At 37.5% G+C, this 19,003-nt stretch overlaps 1 protein-coding gene across 1 annotated transcript in view; it reads left to right on the top strand.

Moving 5' to 3' along the window:
- The window catches only part of LOC140139787 (uncharacterized), a 40,913-nt gene extending 25,828 nt beyond the window's left edge, over positions 1–15,085 (top strand). The window contains 4 exon segments of the mRNA XM_072161498.1: positions 10,642–10,691; positions 12,111–12,158; positions 13,127–13,284; positions 13,793–15,085. Coding sequence (XP_072017599.1) covers positions 10,642–10,691; positions 12,111–12,158; positions 13,127–13,284; positions 13,793–13,886 — 350 coding nt within the window. The 3' untranslated portion in view covers positions 13,887–15,085.
- The last annotated feature ends 3,918 nt before the right edge of the window (positions 15,086–19,003 follow it).

Raw genomic sequence — 19,003 nt, 5'->3', positions numbered from 1 at the left:
CATAATCTATTAATGATTTCAAAATGCTTTGAATTTCAATGCATTTTGAAATCATTTTTTTTTTTTTTTTTTTTTTAGGTCAACCATGAATGATCCTAGCATTTAGACTACAAAACCAAAAAAAAAAAAAAAAAACTTGGGTGGGACTATACTCGTGTCAGTACGGTAATCAGATCACCAGTCTCACTGCTACAACATTTGCACCACTCACAAACCTGAAGGAGCTCTTAATTGATTTTGCTAGCTTGAAAAATGTGACAAACGCCCCTTTTATTGGTCTCGCATCCCTGCAGAGTCTTTGTGTTGTACTGTAAAAGTAGAAATTTTCGCGAGGTTTTTATTTTCGCGAATTTCGCGAGTGGACATAAAATCGCGAAAATAAAAACTCGCCAAAAATAACCTTTTGTATTAGGTTTCTATTGTATCAATATCAAAACCGCGAAATTTAATTCTCGCGCAATTGACAAAATCTTCAAAATCGCGAATATATGTTCTCGCGAAAATATTGACTTTTACAGTATTTGATATTCCCATACTCTCGGATTGTCAGCACACTGGAAATTTCTTCACAGGACTCACTAAACTACAATACTTGCGTGTTCAAAACATTTATCACTATCAAACCTGTAGCCCTTTTGATTTTTGTTCACTTACCTTTCTGCAGACTTTGGTTTTGTACAGGATCGGTATTCAAAACATAACTGGCGAATGCTTTAAAGAAATTCCATTGACACGATTTGTATCCACCTTTTATTCCACTATACCATACATTCCATTCAAGGATTTACAATATCTCACAAGCCTTGAACTTTGGATTAGTCCAATATCACTACAGTCATACAGGATTTAAACTTGCTAACTTCGGTATCACTTCAAAGCCTAATGATGTCATTACAAACTGCTGTCAGCTTAAATTCAACAACATTTGAGTCGTTGGGAAAATGGAATAAGACCTTAACTATGCTGGATATCAGTGGTTTTGAATTCTGGATTGAAGATTTTCCTTTCAAATGGTTTCCAAATCTATGCATACTTAAGATATCTGGGTATATAATTCCTCGAGAAATCAATATGCTCTCAGCAAATGTTTTCAATGGTTTAGAAAACTTGCAAGAATTTCATATAAACTATTTGTCTTTAGACATATTTCCATCAAATGCACTACGTATATTCAGTACCTACAATTCCCTTAAAGGTCCACCACCACATCTGGAATAATGAGCTTCATAATTGAGTTATGTGGCCCAGGAAATGTCAGTCCAGACACCACCTAAATCCAGACAAGTATACAAGTATACAGGAGTGTGATCTACAAGGACAAGGTCGCTGGTCAGTTGACCAGGCCAACGTTTGTGGACCTTTTTGGACATGGCATCTAATTCTATAAAAGGTCAAATCATAATGGATTTAATTTCATCACTTGAGGAGCTAGATTTATCGCATAACAAGATTAGTGATGAAGTGCCAATTAACATTTCTAGTAACCATTTTAACACATTACGGTTTGCAAGCGACTCAATAAGAATAGTTACAGATGTTGCAGATATACCAATAAATATGTCAAGATGCACCTTCACTGAATGTCTTGGATGCCCAGTGGCGTACGGTGGCCACCCCAACCCTGGGGGGAGGGCTGAAGAAAATTCAATTTTCCGCCCCTCCCTCAACAGCCCGAAAAGGTTGACCCAATTTTTTTCTTGGTCGTTTGAAAAAGTGAAGAGCAAAAAAAAAGAAGAAAAAAAAAAGGGCTTCAGGCGCTAGCGTCCTAAAAGCAGCACATTTGCATGATAGTACCATTTTTACAAAATTTGTTATGCTTTATAAAATTTTTCCACCCTTTTGTATTTACTAATTCTTTTTGCCGCCCCTTTGTTTTTGCCGCCCTGTTTTACTCCGGGCTGGCACCCCAAAGCCCCCCAAAATACGTGCATGATGCCAAATTCTGGTATATTGGTTTGCACATGCCCAAAACTTGTGACTCTATATCTCTCTGAAACATACCTCATAAATAGACCATCAGATGTCAAAGTTTATTTACCACATTTAAAAACTCTTAACCTGAGACATGTAAATAATCATACTGTTTATAATTATGAAAACCTTTGGAGTGTAAAAGCAGTACTGACATTGTTTAAATCACCCAACTTGAAGGAGATTGACTTAAGTTCCAATAAAATATCACACTTGACAAAGAAGATGCTTTGTTATTGAGGAATTTGACATGGTTGGATTTGAGCAACAATGGACTTGTATCAATAAGCAATCTACAGTATCTGAAGTACATACAGTCATTGTATTTAAGTGGAAATGGAATTACAAATGTCGCAGAGACATTTCTATCCCAATCAAGCCACCCAGAACTTCAACTTTTGGATCTATTAGATAATCCCCTGGTATGTGATTGTAATATTATGGCATTAAAGAACTGGTTATTAACAGATAAAGAAGTATATCTTAATGGTTACTATGCTAAGGTCAACAACTTTTGTTGCTATTCACCAGATTCAAAGCAATGTTTGAGTATAACTGAGATTGACTTGGACTGCAAATCAAAACTGTGGATTTACATTTCCATAGGTGTGGTGTGTTTGATTCTTGTAAGCATTGCAACTTTGTTAATAGTGCGGTATCGCTGGCATATTCAGTACATACGCTTCCTTATGTTCAACAGAAGACCACATCAAAACCAGCTTCTTGTTGATGATGATGACCATTTTGGGGATGAGGAGGGTGTACCTCGGTATGATGCTTATGTGATATACCATGGACAAGATGAAGATTGGGTAGATGGGGAACTTCTTGCCAATATCGAGGAAGGTGAAGAACCATTCAGACTTTGTCTTAAAACCTGAGACATACGCGCAGGCAGACTCATCTTCAATGAATTGTCACTTCACATACAAAGAAGTCGCAAAATTATTGCTATACTCTCACCTCATTTTGTTGATGACAATAATATTGGTGTCACTTTGAACTAAACATGTCACATCGCAGGGTCCTGGAAGAGAACCCTAATGTCCTGATCTTTGTTCTCCTGGAAGAGCTTCCTCAAAGGAGATTAACTCTGCTTCTAAGACAATTATTCTGCAGAGTCCAGTGTCTAAGATGGCCTGGCGAAGGGTACGGACAATACCTATTCTGGCAGCGTCTTAGAGAAGAACTCAAGAGGCCTGTGCCATTAGATCGACGATTTAATAATTAGAAACTACTCCTGTGGTTCGTTGGTCTCCTACTGATCAGCAGTTGCAGTATATATTAAGCATTGTACTAGTATTTGCCTCCAAAATTAATGTACAAGGGCCATTCAAATAGTTGTACCTCCACCCTCATATCTCAGCTTCTATAGCAGCCCATTCATATTTTGCATGATGACAACCTATGGTCTTACTTAGCTGATCAAAAAAGTTTGTTTTAATATATTTTTCCGTTTGTTGTAAACGAAGTAAAAATGAAACCTGGATTCAGGATTGCGGAAACTGAGAAAATCTGTATATAATATATCTGTAAAAATTGTATGTAAATATAGGGCTCAACTGATATGGCATTTTGTCTACCCATACTATATCCGATCCGATATTGGATAGACAAAAGACAAAATCTTTTATTCTCATTCTTATTCAGTTTAGTATAATTTTTATAAGTAAAACTGCCTTTTTTTCAGAAAAAATAAAGTTACTTTTGTCAGGACATACGAAACCGTCATGAACATCTAAGCCGCCAAACCGCATTCTTAATTTGTGCATGTGTATTACACGAACGCATTATCGCACGATCATTGAGGATCTACAAGTGTGCCTCTGTTGCATGTCGGCACGCTCACTGTCTTATATGACTATCCACTATCGTGTCATAATGCATAGGTGAAACCAATCAAATTGTGTGTATTCTTGACAAGACGTACCAACTGAATTAGAATTGATGTTGTTTTGTCAATCTGCTGTCATAACACTCCAACTTGCATATCGAGCTAATCTCGGAAGAGGGATACACACATATTTTCATTCAAATGTTATTGTTATGTTGGCGTAACCCGGCCGACCCTATTATTAGGCCCGACCCTACACTTTTTTTTTGTGACTTGTGGATATCGAGACATGCAATTGATCGAGCCAATGCAAAGTTGCAAACCTTACAGGACCTTTCATACCGTGATCTGTTAGGGCTCTTATTGAAATTCCCTTATACTGGAAGGTGTGCGCACCATCCTGCAGATTTCCTGTGCTAGCCTTCTTTTGTTAATATACTGGGCAGGGTGTATCACTGATGCATATAATCCATCCGTTTTATGACCGAGCTTTCCTGAGGCGCGCGCTTAGCGAGTGGAATCCTGCCTTCTTTCTGTGTGAAAACGTGGTAGGGTATTTCAATATGAGCCCTTATGCAGTTTTGAAGAAGTACAAAGAGGAAGATGGTGAAGTTGCGAAGGATGCGTTTGTCATGCTAAAAAAGAATGTTCTAACTCGTTCAACATTATTCAAAAACAGTTCCTAAAAAAAAAAAATCCTGACCTACCTACCCTATTTTCGATCAGCCCGTTACGCCAACATAACAATTATTTTTTGGCCTTAAGTAGCCTTTTTTGGGGCGTACTTATTAAAATGTTGAATTAGTAATTAACACTACTTACTGCTTACTGCTCCCTTAACCGTCTTGGTCGTCGGGGCACCACTGATGACATAACAATCTCTCTCCATCTGCTCCTGTCTTCCACTGCCCTCTGTGAGGTGGCAAAGTTCATTCTTTATATTGTCTTCCCATCTTTTTTTGTCTTCCTCTCTTTCTTGAACCATTCACTGTACCCTGCAGGATTGTCTTTGCTAACCCGGAGGAGTGAGAGATGTGGCCGTACCAACGTAGTTTACGTTGCCTGACTGTTGTTAGTAGGTCGTCATAGGGACCGATAGCTTGCTTTACCCTTGTCCGTACCTCCTCGTTGGTCACATGGTCTTTATATGAGATGTTTAGGATCTTACGGAAACACCTCAACTCCAGAGCTTGTAGTAATGTACCCTCCTTTCCAGGTCAGCAGTCAGAGTCCAGGATTCGCAAGCATACAGGAAGATGGATATGGCGAGGGTGCGCATTAGCTTAATTTTTGATCCCAGCGATATGTTCTTGTCCTTCCACAATGGCTTTAATTTTGCCATGGCACCGGTTGCTTGTGCGATCCTGGAGAGCACTTCAGGTTTTGAGCCTTTGTCTGATATCATCGCACCAAGATATTTGAAACTTGTTACTGTGCCTGACCTTTGCTCACTTATTTGCACTGCTTCACTGATTCCTGATGGATTGTTGGTCATCAGCTTGTTGGTCATCTACGTCAGCACCGGGAAAGCTGCGGGTTCTTGCAACATTAATACCAGAGCGAAAGCGCTTTTTGACCAGGATGTAGTCGATCTGGTTGTGATGATTTCCATCAGGGCTGTGCCATGTCCATCTTCTAGAGGCCTTATGTTGTCCAAGGGTGTTGGCTTGTACAAGGTTATTGTAGGGAGCAAAATCCAACAATCTGAGGCCTCTGTCGTTTGTTTCCAGGTTACAATAAGGGCCACACACTTCCTTCCAATCTGGCTGGGCATCCTCTCCTACTTTGGAGTTCCAGTCTCCCATTACTACCAGGATGTCCTTCTTTGGTGTTTCATCCACGAGTGTCTGAACGTGGCTGTAGAACGACTCCATTTCATCATCTCCATGACTTGTAGTCGGAGCATACACTTGAATGATGGTGATATTAAAGGGGGAAGCTCTCAAACGAAGAGTGATGAGCCTTTCTGAAACTGGTTTGCAGCCCATGATGGCATTTACGGTATCTTTGTGGATGATAAACCCCACTCCATGCTCATGCTTCATTTCACTTCCACTATAGTAGAGCTTATGACCTTCATCTGTGCACAACTCGCCATGGAATTTCCAGCGTGCTTCACTGAGCCTAATGATATTCCAGCTGCTGTATACCTGTCAAGCTCATGGGATAATTCCTCTAATTTTCCATTAGGTCTCAGAGTTCTAACATTCCATGTTCCAATGGTGATGTTGTCTCTACCTCGGATCTTTGTTGCACTAGTAGCATACATGTACTTATCACTTCTGCCCTGGCTACGCCCAACAGAAAGCGCGGTCATTGGTCCGGGCTGCGACCGATCCGGTATGTTCAATTTACTTATTGTCATAATGTCATCAATTGGTGAATCTTAATTAACACACATAATCATTAAAACTCAGCTTATCTGTAATCAAAATCACCATAATCCTAAGCAGGAAGCACTTGTGTAGGTTGTCATCATCCAGGTATAATAATGAAGATTAAATTGGAATATAAAACTAGTCAACTGAACTTGTTTATCTTTAAAAGCAGGAAGGTTTAGATGGGTCATTTTATTGAGCCATTTGACAGAATTAAGTTGTACCATAAGCGGCCCATACACATTCAATTTATTGATCAATATCAAAGACCCTTGATACAAGAGTGGATACAAAATCTACCATTGTACACGCACATTTTAGATTTTGTATCCACTCCTGCATCTACGGTCCGCAATATTGATCAATAATATTGAGCGTGTATGGGCCGTATTAGACAGCTGCTGTCACTTGAAAAATTCAAATTTACAAGGTGTCCCATTAAAATGTTATGTAGAAAATGAACTGCATTTTGCGATGGTACAACAAAACACCGTCTTTTTTTCAGATATTATTGATTCAACCTTTTTTTATTGTCTGCTAAGTTTTCCATATCTTATAAGCAAAGTTCTGTATATATAGAGCGCAAGATGACAGGAATGTCAAGAGTGACTAACCATCAAAATATTGTACAGTGAAAGTTGAACGCAAGCACATCTTTGTTTTAAAAAAATAATAAAATGTAGATATTTGTATAGCGCTTTATGCCGTAAACAGCCTCATTTATTCCGCCATCATTAGAATATGTCGGAACCACGTTTGCAGCCTACAAGTGGCGCAGGGTTCATCAGTACAACGACTGTGACTGCCCCTAACAGCACCCCATTGCACCTGTGTGGGGTGAGACAAGCGAGGCAAAGCGCCTTGCCCAAGGGCGCAACACAGTGGTGGACGGGGACACGAACCCACGCACGTCGAGCAAGCTCTCAGATTATGAGTCCAAGGCCGTAACCACTGAGCCACTGTGTCCTCGTTTTCATATTTTTCTAATCTCATTTTTTCTTATTTTTTTCATGGTTGATCTTATTGCACTAAAGTAAATGACAAATGAAATATTGCACATCTGATAATAAATCAGTATTAGAGCTTCTTGACTCTTGGTGGTAACAAATAAAGGTACATAGTCATTTAGAGAGGACCACCATTTTGGTGATGGCATTTCTGCATGCTGTAGCTCCTGTCATCAACATAATGAAATTAATAAAAAAAAATTGCATTTAGGCTTTGTTGAGTTAAAGTCACTGCTGTGTTATATACTGTAAAAACACTGACCATTTTCTGACTGAACTCTTGACATAAAACTGAACAAGCTTTATTCTCTGTCTATCAGAATAAAATACAGCATCTGCCATGTTACATGTATGGTTAGCTCTACTTAGATGCCCCACCAAATGCATCGCAAAAGCAGGCGGTCACCAAACCGGTCAAGACTTGGTTCAAGAACCACCTTGTTATTGTTGTTGTTTTTGTAAAGATGTAAATAAAGCTTCGATCTTTTGGCAATAACTGAAAGCTGTGTGTGTTTTGTTGGTCAATCGTGTGAGGTCAACATAATAGAGGGTTTGTTATTCCCGAATGATATTATTATTGGACACAACATTGTGAAATTGCCAAACAAAGTACTGACAGTATTTGATGATTGATGCATTTCAAACGGAGTTACCTAAATGGGCAACTCTTTTTAAAATCTACACTCCCTGTGTGAGAGATAATTTAAGATCATGTCTACCATAGGGGTGTATGGATTTCAACCGGAACAGTCCAATCTGCCAACCCACTTATTTGTTTCAACTTCAGGAAACTTTACGAAGTTCATATATCAGGAAGTTACCCGGATAAAACATGCTCATATGTGACATGATCAAGGGGAATGAGTCACTTGTCGGCAATTTTCAATTAGAAGTTGTTTACATAATTTTCTGGCAGTTTACAAATGCTACATTTTGATGCAAACCCCATCAAAATCGGACATCTGGTGTCCAAGTTATGAGCAATTTATCAGTAGCTGAAAACAATATAAAACAAAAGAAAACTATTTTTGCCAATATCTCTAAAACAATATTAGCGACATCCGACTCATTCCCCTTGATCATGTCACATATGCGATGTGATCAAGCAATAACAGTCGGGAAGTCAGAAATATTGATTTTGAGATATAGCCAAACAAAGGAAGTATTTCCTTTTGTTTCCTGTTGTTTTGAAAACTCTTTAACTGCCCACATCTTTTGTGGTTGTCCAAATTTCATGGGGTTTTCTGCAAAATGTAGCTTTGCAAATACTGTTTACAATCCTATACGAAACTGAAAATTGAATATGTCTGACTTCAGACTGATGTTACTTGATCTCACCACATATGTCGTTTCCGGGGTAAAATTGTATACTTTCTAATTTTATAACTTAAAACTTTTATCTATTTATTTATTTTTTATTTATTTATTATGCTTCATCACTGGCTCATATACAATTACAAAGATAAATATATTATATAACTATTGCACATACTAATAATCAAGACAAAGTAAAGAATAAAATGCCAGCGAAAAGAATGGGACAAACAGGTGCAAAATCACCTCTAGGACCATCCCACCTTTCGATTTTTGAAAACAAATTATTGGAAAAAAAACCCCATCACAGCCCCATCCCAAATTAAATAAGCCTGCAATTCGAGCATCTGCAGTAAGAGCTCCAAGAGCATGTTTTCAAAGAACAAAAATTTTGAGTAAATGAGAATTCAAAATTCAATCAACCGGATTTGAAGGAAGAAAAGGAACCGGCTGCCCTTAGTAGCTGATTCCAAAGCTGCACAATGCGATTAAAATAAAAAGTCATGTGCGCTTCGGTTTTGCAACGTTGAATTTTGAGTTTAAATGGATCGGAAGATAATCTAGTGGTGGGATGGTCCTTCCCATTCCCTTGGCTGAATTTAACATAATTATTGACATTAATATCATAGTGACCCGCCCTACATCTGTAAAAAACAAGAGATCACTTTTGTCTCTCCTGAGAGTAAGGGGGAGTAAGTCCAAATTGGTAAGCCTCTCCTTATAATCCTGATCAGGATAATGTAAAATGAATTTGGTAGCTCGTCTTTGGACTCCTTCCAACATTTGGATGTTATGTTTGGATGTACCGCTCCAAAGACAGCTACCATACTCAAGATCACTCCTGATCAGGGAACTATAAAGAGTTCTGGTTACTTTTACTGGGGCATTGAACCCTACTGTACGCATGATCATGCCCATCTTACGATTGCATTTTTTGACAACTCTATTAATATGGGTATATATCTGGTATATAGATTTGAAGGAAAAATGGTTTGGGGTCATTTTTCTCCAAAAATGCAATTTCTGTGTGACAACAATTTTGTGCCTTCATTTAAAATGGGTGATTATACCATAACCTCGATCCATTTATCACTTTTATTCATTAATATAGGATGTCATCATTTACTCAAAACAAGAATTTTTATAATTTGTTTTTCTTGTAATGATTGCTGGAAATTGATGTCTGCAGCACAAAAGATTGTGAAAAAACTCAATTTCCATCTGAAAAATGGCTTGTAACATTCATAACATTTGAATTAAAGGTAGACAAGGATGATTTACGGCTCATATTATTCAGTATTTGATAAGCTAAATATTGATAATAAATTTGCATTTATTATTATTTTTAAGTATTGACAAAAATTACAAAATGTTACCAATACCTCCTAATTGTTAAGGGGGTGAAAAAAATACAGGCATAATTTACATGTGGGCTTAGAATTGATACTTGATTATAACAAGTTTGATATGCATATTTTTGAAACATGGATTGCGTGGACCGAGGCTTCTTTTTCTGTTAGCCATTGAGATACAAACGGGTTGAGTTTTGAAATAACAGGTGTGCTATAGACGAATCCAACGAGCCAAGTCATGGTCAGGATTTGGTCGGCCATGACGGGTCCCCGCATGCACCAAACTGGTGTAGTGACTGCCCAATTGGGTGGATTAAAGCCGCTTCAAATTCGATGTTAGATTCTTTTGTGTTGTACACTGTCATTATTCTTTTGTCTACGTGTAACACTGGTGATAGAATATCCTCCAAGGCCGCATCATTTCACATTTTAAGTGAGCTGGACCCGACGGGACCCAACTTTGGCAGCCATTGGGGTGTAGGAATGCGTGAAATTGGATTCGTCTATAAATCATGCTTCAATAAATGATAAGACGGGCTGTGAGATGGGTTATTAAATCGCACTCGGTTAGAAGTTAAGGAATTGAGGTGTGTCATAAATCACACTCTGACAGGTGATTTAAGGTGTATGATGGTGTTAGATCAGACTCACACACCTTTTAAAAAACTCAAACCCTGGGTAAAGTAGTGTCACTCCAGATTCCAGAAAATCACAGAACTAATAATTTTGCCAAAATAATGGTAGGTAACTAACTGTCATTTCTTTCTCTTTTTTTTTTTCCACAGTTGCTATTAGTCTTGCAAAACTTAAATTATTTCGCCATTTCTATGTATTGGTAAGTACCAAAGAAACTTCTCCAGCACATATGTGACACGATCTGATCCATGGAGGCCAAAGGAGGCATTTTTAAAAATTGAGTTACAATAACTATTATCATATACAAATATTATGCAATCATATACTAAAAACAGCAAAGGTCTAGCATACTTTGGTTCTAAAGTTTTGTGATATCTATTTTCTTATGTATTTGATTGTTTTTTACTCCATATTATTGCCTTTAACTCAATTTCAAATTTACCACCTTTGGCCTCCATGGACCAGATTGTGTCACATATACCTATATTTCCTGCATTTATTTTAGCCTCTCCCTATTTACTATTTATTATTACATCTCAAAGCCTCCACATCCTTCGTCAGGCCTAGAAATCTGTGACAGTGTGCGCGAATCCATTTGCATCTGTGCAGGATTCTGCGAGAATCCTTGATCCATGCAATTTTATGATTGCTGCGATTCTCGTATCTACTCACTGCTCAAATAATGATTACAAAATAATGCCCTTTAATCAAACAAAGATGGCAATTGGAAGTTTCATGTGTTTTTCACAAAGCCAAACAGCTAGGCTAGCTAGCAGTACTGGCTTGACTAAACCAAACAGCTAGCCCAAGTTGTGCGCTGGCTCGCAATCTTTTTAGTGAACATGAATGAACGAGGAATAAAGCTTCGGGGTTATCACCCCTAAGATTTTTTTTTTCTTTTTATGATGAATTAAGAAATCATTTGTTCTAAAAAAAATTATTATAATTTATTAAAAAAATTTTGTTAATGCCATTTATGAATTGGAAATTGAAATGAGTTGATGCATGTTGCTCAGTTCAAACATCACATATTGTACTCGTCAATCTGCATTGGGCTATTCCAGTTGATATCCATACACCCCTTATGGAAGACATGACTTTAATCTCCCACACAGGGAGTGTGAATTTCAAAAAGGGTTACCTAAATGGGCGACTCCATTTGAAGTCTACACCCCCTGTGTGGGAGATAAAAGTCATGTGTTCCATAAGGGGTGTATGGATTTCAACTGCAATCGGTGGCATCGATTTCTTATTGAAATTGGGGAGGGGAGATAGGGTTGGGAAAAAAGTATAGTGAATCCAGCACCTTTTGGCGACAGAATAAGGTTATGGTACAAATGCGTGTGAAAAATGTTTGCCATATTTAAGCTAAACTGATGAAATATGGTGCAAAAGTGAAATAAAAATGGACAAATATGAGGTTAATTTGGTCAGAAATCCACATACAGGTGTCAACATTGGGGGGACAATTGTATGGACCATCCCCCTGGCAAAATATTGGGGGGTGATTTATCCCCCATCCCTCCCGGGATCTACGCCTATGACTGGAATAACACAATGTAGTACACAACATGAGACTAGTTTGATTCCTAATAATGTCTTTGTTTTTGTCTTGCAGGTTGTGTGCTATATTTATTTTACCCGCATCATAGTCTACCTATTGAAGGTGAGTTGTACTGATACTTTCCTGTTGTGACATGCATGGTTTGAATTTGAGAGAACAGAGATAGACACAGGGCAGCCAAAAAAATTTCAGCCCGTAACATAAATAATCGAAAAGCTGCCCAATATTTCTTTTAAACATTGGCATTTATTTGGACAGGAAACTACCGGAAGTTGCCGGAGCCAATGTTGAAAAGTCACCCAATTTTTTTCTTAACCATTGGTTTCTATGGGCCAGGAAATTTTCATAAGTCGCAGGGAAAATCTTCAAAAGTAACCCAATTGGGCTTCCAAATTGCAGGTTTGGCAACACTGGATAGACATACAAATGGGTGCAGGATTTACCACGTTTTGCTCAAAATACAAAGACAAAATCGACTGTACCATATGGGAGAAGAGAAGGATGCCTAAATGTCCATCTTGATATGGATCAGGTTGAGAAAGAAATTAAGACAAAAAATCTGGATCCAGTGTAAAAAGACAAAAAAATATTTATCCACGATAAATAATGAAAAAAGAAGTTTTTGTTTCCCATAACCCCTGTACACTACTGTCATCTAACAGCATTTCAACAGCAACATGATTGGTTGATAACTTCAAATGCTCATTTCAATGGCCAATTATGGCTTTGAACTATTTATGGTCAAACTTGCATTTGCAGATGATCTTATTAATACCCTCTTTGATTGGTTCCAAATTGGACACAATATTCATTTTGACCAATCGGCAGGTATTTCTCACAGGGTTAAGATTTAAAGCCTAGACCCCTTGTCTGCCAAGCATGCCATTGGTGGCCGGTAGCCACAGGTGTTTCGCTGGCCCACTGTATGTATATGACTTGGGGGTGATTGCATCATCACATCACATGGCATGCATGCACAGTGGCATCGCTTGGTAAGATTTTGTAAGATTGATTAAGCGTTGGGATTAAGAAGCTTAATTTCCCCCCTATACTACATGATCTCCTTGCAGGTGACAGTACCATTCCAGTATATGTGGCTAGATGAACTCTTCTATGAGCTGGCTACCTATGTATTCTTTGTGGTAACTGCATACAAATTTAGACCAGGCTCGGATAATCCATATCTGCTTGTTCCTGAGGAGGATGAAGAGGATATTGAGATGGAGATGTAAGTATTGTAGGGTAGGGTAATGATAGGGTTAGTTAATACCAGGGCAGGTGCTTCATTCACCTACTTAGGATGAAGAACAAAAATGTTTGTCTCAGGGGACCACGGGCATAGCTTTTAAAATTTACATTTAGCGCATTATTCTTTTTTTGTGGATTTTAAAAATTCAAACATGAAAAATACACCAAAAACACAACATATTTTAGGTTGTCCGAAGGAGAAGCTTTATGGCAGCATGAATCGTGTATCTGTCAGTTGGCTGGCGGGGGTGTGTGTATTTGTGTTTGGTTAAATTTGGTTTCATTAAATTGCAACCAAACTTGATTCAAAGCTGCACTATGGGAACCTTTATGTATTGGGGTGTTCAAGGTTATATGCTGAGGTCAAAGTTCATTTGAGGTCACCATGTAATCTGTTGTTTGAAGTACCATGTTTCCAAATTAAGCCACCTGCTACATGTATATGCCCTGATTATATGTTGTTTTGTCATTATATGTCATTTATACAGTGTAACCAAGACAGGTTTAACTGATAGTGTTGTGAGGGTACAATCAGCCAACTCAACATCCGCTGTGCAGAGGGAATTGAACCACAGTGCTTGAGTTAGTGGAGGACTCGAACCAGTAACCGTCTTGTCTTCAGCCAGATTGGAGCCAGAATTAGATCTTTTGTGGCATTGATAGTTTGGGCAGCATTTGCGATGGAATGCTGTAACAACCTGGAGACCACAACATATAAATAAGTTAAGATCTTTTGTGGCATTGATAGTAAGTGCAGCATTTGCGGAACTCATTTGTGATTAAAGGCTGTAACAACCTGGAGACCACAAGTTGGAAATAAGTTATGATCTTATGTGGTATGGATAGTTGTACAGCTTTTATAAAAGTCATGTGTGGTTATTTGCAACAAACTGGAGACCACCACAAACTGAAAAATAGTGAGGTGTAGTACGAGTTATTCGGGTTGACGAGGCAAGCAAAATGTTTGTTTTTTTCTGGAGTGAGCAAAGGACTCCAACCAGCGACGTTCTGTTAAAGATATAGTCATTATGCGATTGAAGACTAGCGATCTAGAGACCACAAGTTACAAAACAGTTCGATCTTTCGTGGCATTCATAAGTTTTGTGCAGCATTCATGAAAGTCATTGAAGTCTGTAACAAACTGGAGACCAAAAAACTGAAAAGCAGTGCTTTTGAGGTGTAGTATGAGTTATCCAGAAATTAAAACAGTTTTCGCGAGTGAGCGAAGGATTTGAACCAGCAACATTCTGTTTCAGACGGGAGTCAGTCAAGATCATTTGCAGCATTGATAGTTTTGTGAAAGTCTTGAAATTAAATGGTTGAAGCAGGCGTGGATCCAGGCCCCCTTCCTGTAAAGAAAGAAGGGTGGAATGGAAATTTGTTCCAATTTTGTAGGCAAGTTGACAAATGTTATTAATTTTTGCCGACTTTGAGGGGGGTACTTCCTGGGGTTCCCCCTAGTATGGCCAATAGTCACATTTGGGTAAGCAAAGCAAGCTGGAATTTTTTCATGAGTAGAGACCCCCCTTTCAAAAACCTGGATACACCCCTGGGTTGAAGTATGTAACTACAAAACAACAAGTTGCAAACAAGTTGAGATTTTTTTGTGGCATTCATAAGTTTTATGCCTCATTCATAAAAAATTGAGGATGCTAGTTCTAAAATGGAGTTAACCCCTGAGCACTACCTGCCGATCTAACATTGCCTCTGATTGCTCAATTACATGATATCTTCACTTTAATCACCAATCAAAATGGAGCTTTGCAAATAATTCACCCCAATTTTTTTTTTTGTTGTGATATTATTCTTACAATGTTGCTAATTGGTCCAATCGATAATGAAAACTTCTTTTTTTTTTTTTTTGCAGGTAGTTCTCATGGGGTTAACTCACATTGAGTGCATTTCACGAAAAATGGTAAAGAAGGTTGTTATGTCCATGTAGTTTCAATCCAAGGTGGTGGTTATGTATATGCAGTTTCAATGCTCTATCACATTATTTCATTATGGAACTGGCACAGAGGGTATGGAAAACCTTGTAACAGAAACTTACATTAACTCCATTTTCATGATTTTGTGACTCAACTCCCTTTTAGAACTAGCATCCTCATTTGAATTCTGTAACAAAATGGAGACCACAAAGAACTGTTTGTGACAAATATAATTACAACATTTCTGTCCAATGTGTATACAATTCAAAAGATGTTGTAGACCAGATAGTGTACCAACAAGGGCTAATTATTTAAAAGGAACCCGTTTAAGAAACTTGAATTTCTCTCAGATGTGGTTCTGCAGGATTATTAGTAATTATAAAAGGCGAGCAAGAGCAAGAAATATTGGGCTATATTCCAATTGAAATCCATACACCCCCTATGGATGACATGACCTTAATCTCCACACAGGGAGTGTAGATTTCAAATGTACTCATCCATTCAGGTAAATCTAATTGAAATTCACACTCCCTGTGTGGGAGATTAAGGTCATGTCTTCCATAGGGGGTGGATGGATTTCAACTGGAATAACCCATTGCAAGTACAAAGAATAAAAAACACTTGTAATAATCTTGTATTCTGGTGATGATATGGACATCATCAGGTACACTGTTCATCTGTCGTTATGGCACCCTCAATAAATTCATTCCAGCGGGTGCGATTTGCAGCCTTTTCTCCAACTGACATTAGGGTGTAATTCAGTTGTTTCAGTTCTTTTTGGATCAAAGACATCCAAGTAGTTTTTGGCTTTCCCCTAGGCTTTTTTATTTTGGGCATAGTGCTCATAAAACATAACTAGCCAAGATTGAGTAATTTAAAACAAATAGTACAATACACTAAGCCAAAAAGAAACTTATAATTTTTCACAAGGTCATATCTTAAAATCCTCTCCATAAATATGAACAAAAATTGCACACATGATTACTTCAATACTCTACTCTACACACTGGTCAGTAACCAAACAGTTATCCAACTGACACAACAGCAAAATGCACTGACATACAACACCTTCCTGGACCACATTCACAGCGCAACAGATTTCTTTGGCTGGGTTCCAATTATTCGCCTGTGCATGAACAAAATTTCACACAGGATTACTTCAATGCTCTACTCTAAACACATGTCAGTAACCAGGCAGTTGTCCAACTGACACAACAGTAAAATGCACTGACACGGAACAGCTTCCGGGATCACATTCACAGGCGAATAATTGGAACCCAGCCAAAGAAATCTGTTGCGCTGTGAATGTGGTCCAAGAAGGTGTTGCATGTTAGTGCATTTTGCTGTTGTGTCAGTTGAACAACTGCATAGTTACTGACATTTGTTTAGAGAAGAGTATTGAGGCAATCATGTGTGTAATTTTGGTTAATTTTGATAGACAGGATTTTAAGATATGACCTTGTGAAAAAGTTTCTTTTTTGGCTTAGTGTAGTATAGTATGCTTTTTTATATTTCCTTTTCATGCAGCAAATCAGCAAAATGCATCGTGATTGTTTACACATGTTGTTTGTTGTTGAAACTGTATATCACTCTAAAAGTTGTATTAATACATTGAGCAAAATATGATTCTGTAGCACAAGACTGAAGTTTTTGATAATTTTAAACTTAAGAACATGTGTGTGCATCAGGTTTAGTATTAAGGCTAAAGTCATATTTTTTCTCCAAAATTGAGTTATTTTCATGTTTATATGAAGTAAAAAACTCCCTTTTTATCAGTCCAAACCCCATGTTTGTAACTGATTTGGTTGCAAAGTTACAAAATTTTTACATGTTCATAGTCTAACTATGGCTAACTATAACCTGAATCTATTTCTGGTCTTCTCAGTTGAGTAGTTACAGACATTAGCCTGAGTGGACTAAATTGGATCACATAATGATTATATAAGGGTTAGTATAGTCAGACATGTTAATGTGCATTTTCAGTCCTGCGTTGTTAATTTTTGGGTCTCTACTGCAATTTTTCCCGACAAATGATTAGCTGTGCTCAGGTTTTTCCCCTTCTTGTTGCAGCAGTACATGTTTGCACAGTAATATTGCATTTATCACAATGGCAAATTACACACAAGATGTCTGACTATATAACTAGCCCTAAAATAATATGTTTTGCTCTTTTGTGAATATTGTATGTGGCAAAAATGAAAAAAAAAGTAAATCTACCAACTAACCCTGACTTTGGAGCTTTAAGGGCAATTTTTGGGCTTTAATGTCTTCTTGTTCCTGGTTTGCATTGGACATGTATTTCTTTTGTATTTTATTTTGGACTTTTGTATTTTATTTTGGACATGTATTTCTTTTGTATTTTTATTTTGTTGTTGACTTCAGTTTATAATAACTAAGAAAGTACCGTATATAGTATAATATAATTGTATTTCATTTATCTTGGTTGAATTTGTAGCAAGTATTAATCAACAGCTACCGGCTTAGGACAATATTTTTGTCTCAATTCAACTTTGTTCACTTTCACTAAGGAAACAAAATCTATCAATAAGCTTCAATAGGCATGATTGAACCTGATTTGATGAACCTGAGACGATATAGTTTTGGCTCAGGACGAATTGTTTTATGCCTGGCAGTATGCGCATCATATTTTGTCAGGGCTTGTGTTTTTAAAACACCCGCCACATCACAATAAGATTATTGAACAGTGTAGTGGTTGCATGGGGTTCACTCAAGCATAAAGATAGACCTTTGTTGATAAACATTGAGGTCAACTCATCTATATAGAGATCCATAATCAGTGATTTTCTATCCATTTCGATAACGTCCACTGTGAGTTGTTAAATTTCCATGTTGCAATCAGTACAAACTCAGTATAAATATTGGGCGTAAACATCCAATTTTAATCATTATGTTTTGGATCCAATATTTTCACACACTTCGATTCATCAAAACTTAATAATGAGGAGAATTTGTCCATCCAATATCTCAAAATGTGGAAATGCTGACTTTACAGCCTATTTTATGGTGGATGGTGATGGTAATTTAGTTATAAAATGTATTAAATAACAAGTTAACCCCATGAGTGCTTCCTGCTGATTGGTAACAAGACAGTTGTGATGCAATGAAGCAAAATCAGTCTGAACTCGGAATCATTAAATTTTAAGTTTCTTACAGGATATTGAAGGCATTTATAAAGCTGCATTGTGCAGAAAACCTCATTGAAATTAAACAACCTGTTCCAAAGATAAGAGCAATAACAGAGTTTCCAAAGCTATATCTCAAAATCAATATTTCGGTTCTCACAATTATGATTTAATGAGTTAAGAATGGTGCCAGGGCTGAAGATGATTACACTTAAATATTTAGAAGCTGTATTTCAATTGGTCACACAGATGAATTTATTGCATAATTAATCAATCAGAAATGTTGTAGGAAATGTAGATCTCAGGTGGTTAATAATGACTAGAGTATAATGCATACATTAATTAGTGCAATAGACAAAATGTAGCTATTAATATTAATTTATATTGATTTATTGAATACCCACCTGCATTATTCAGCTGATGCATCATCTGGTCTCATTTTCTTGCTTATTTTAAGGTATAAAAGATTCAGGTTATTATAGTCCGTTCACTGTAAGATGGCACATGACCTTTGGAAAGCACACAGGTCCCCAGCGGAGACAATCAAATGGTATACATAATTTTAGGACAATGTATGGTAGCTTTAGTTAATGTTGTCACAACATTAAGATATCCAAGTGGAAAAGAA

This window comes from Amphiura filiformis, chromosome 18 (genome assembly GCF_039555335.1).
Source record: "Amphiura filiformis chromosome 18, Afil_fr2py, whole genome shotgun sequence".
In the NCBI taxonomy this organism is placed as follows: Eukaryota; Metazoa; Echinodermata; class Ophiuroidea; order Amphilepidida; family Amphiuridae; genus Amphiura; species Amphiura filiformis.
This window is presented reverse-complemented; position numbering and strand designations above follow the sequence as displayed.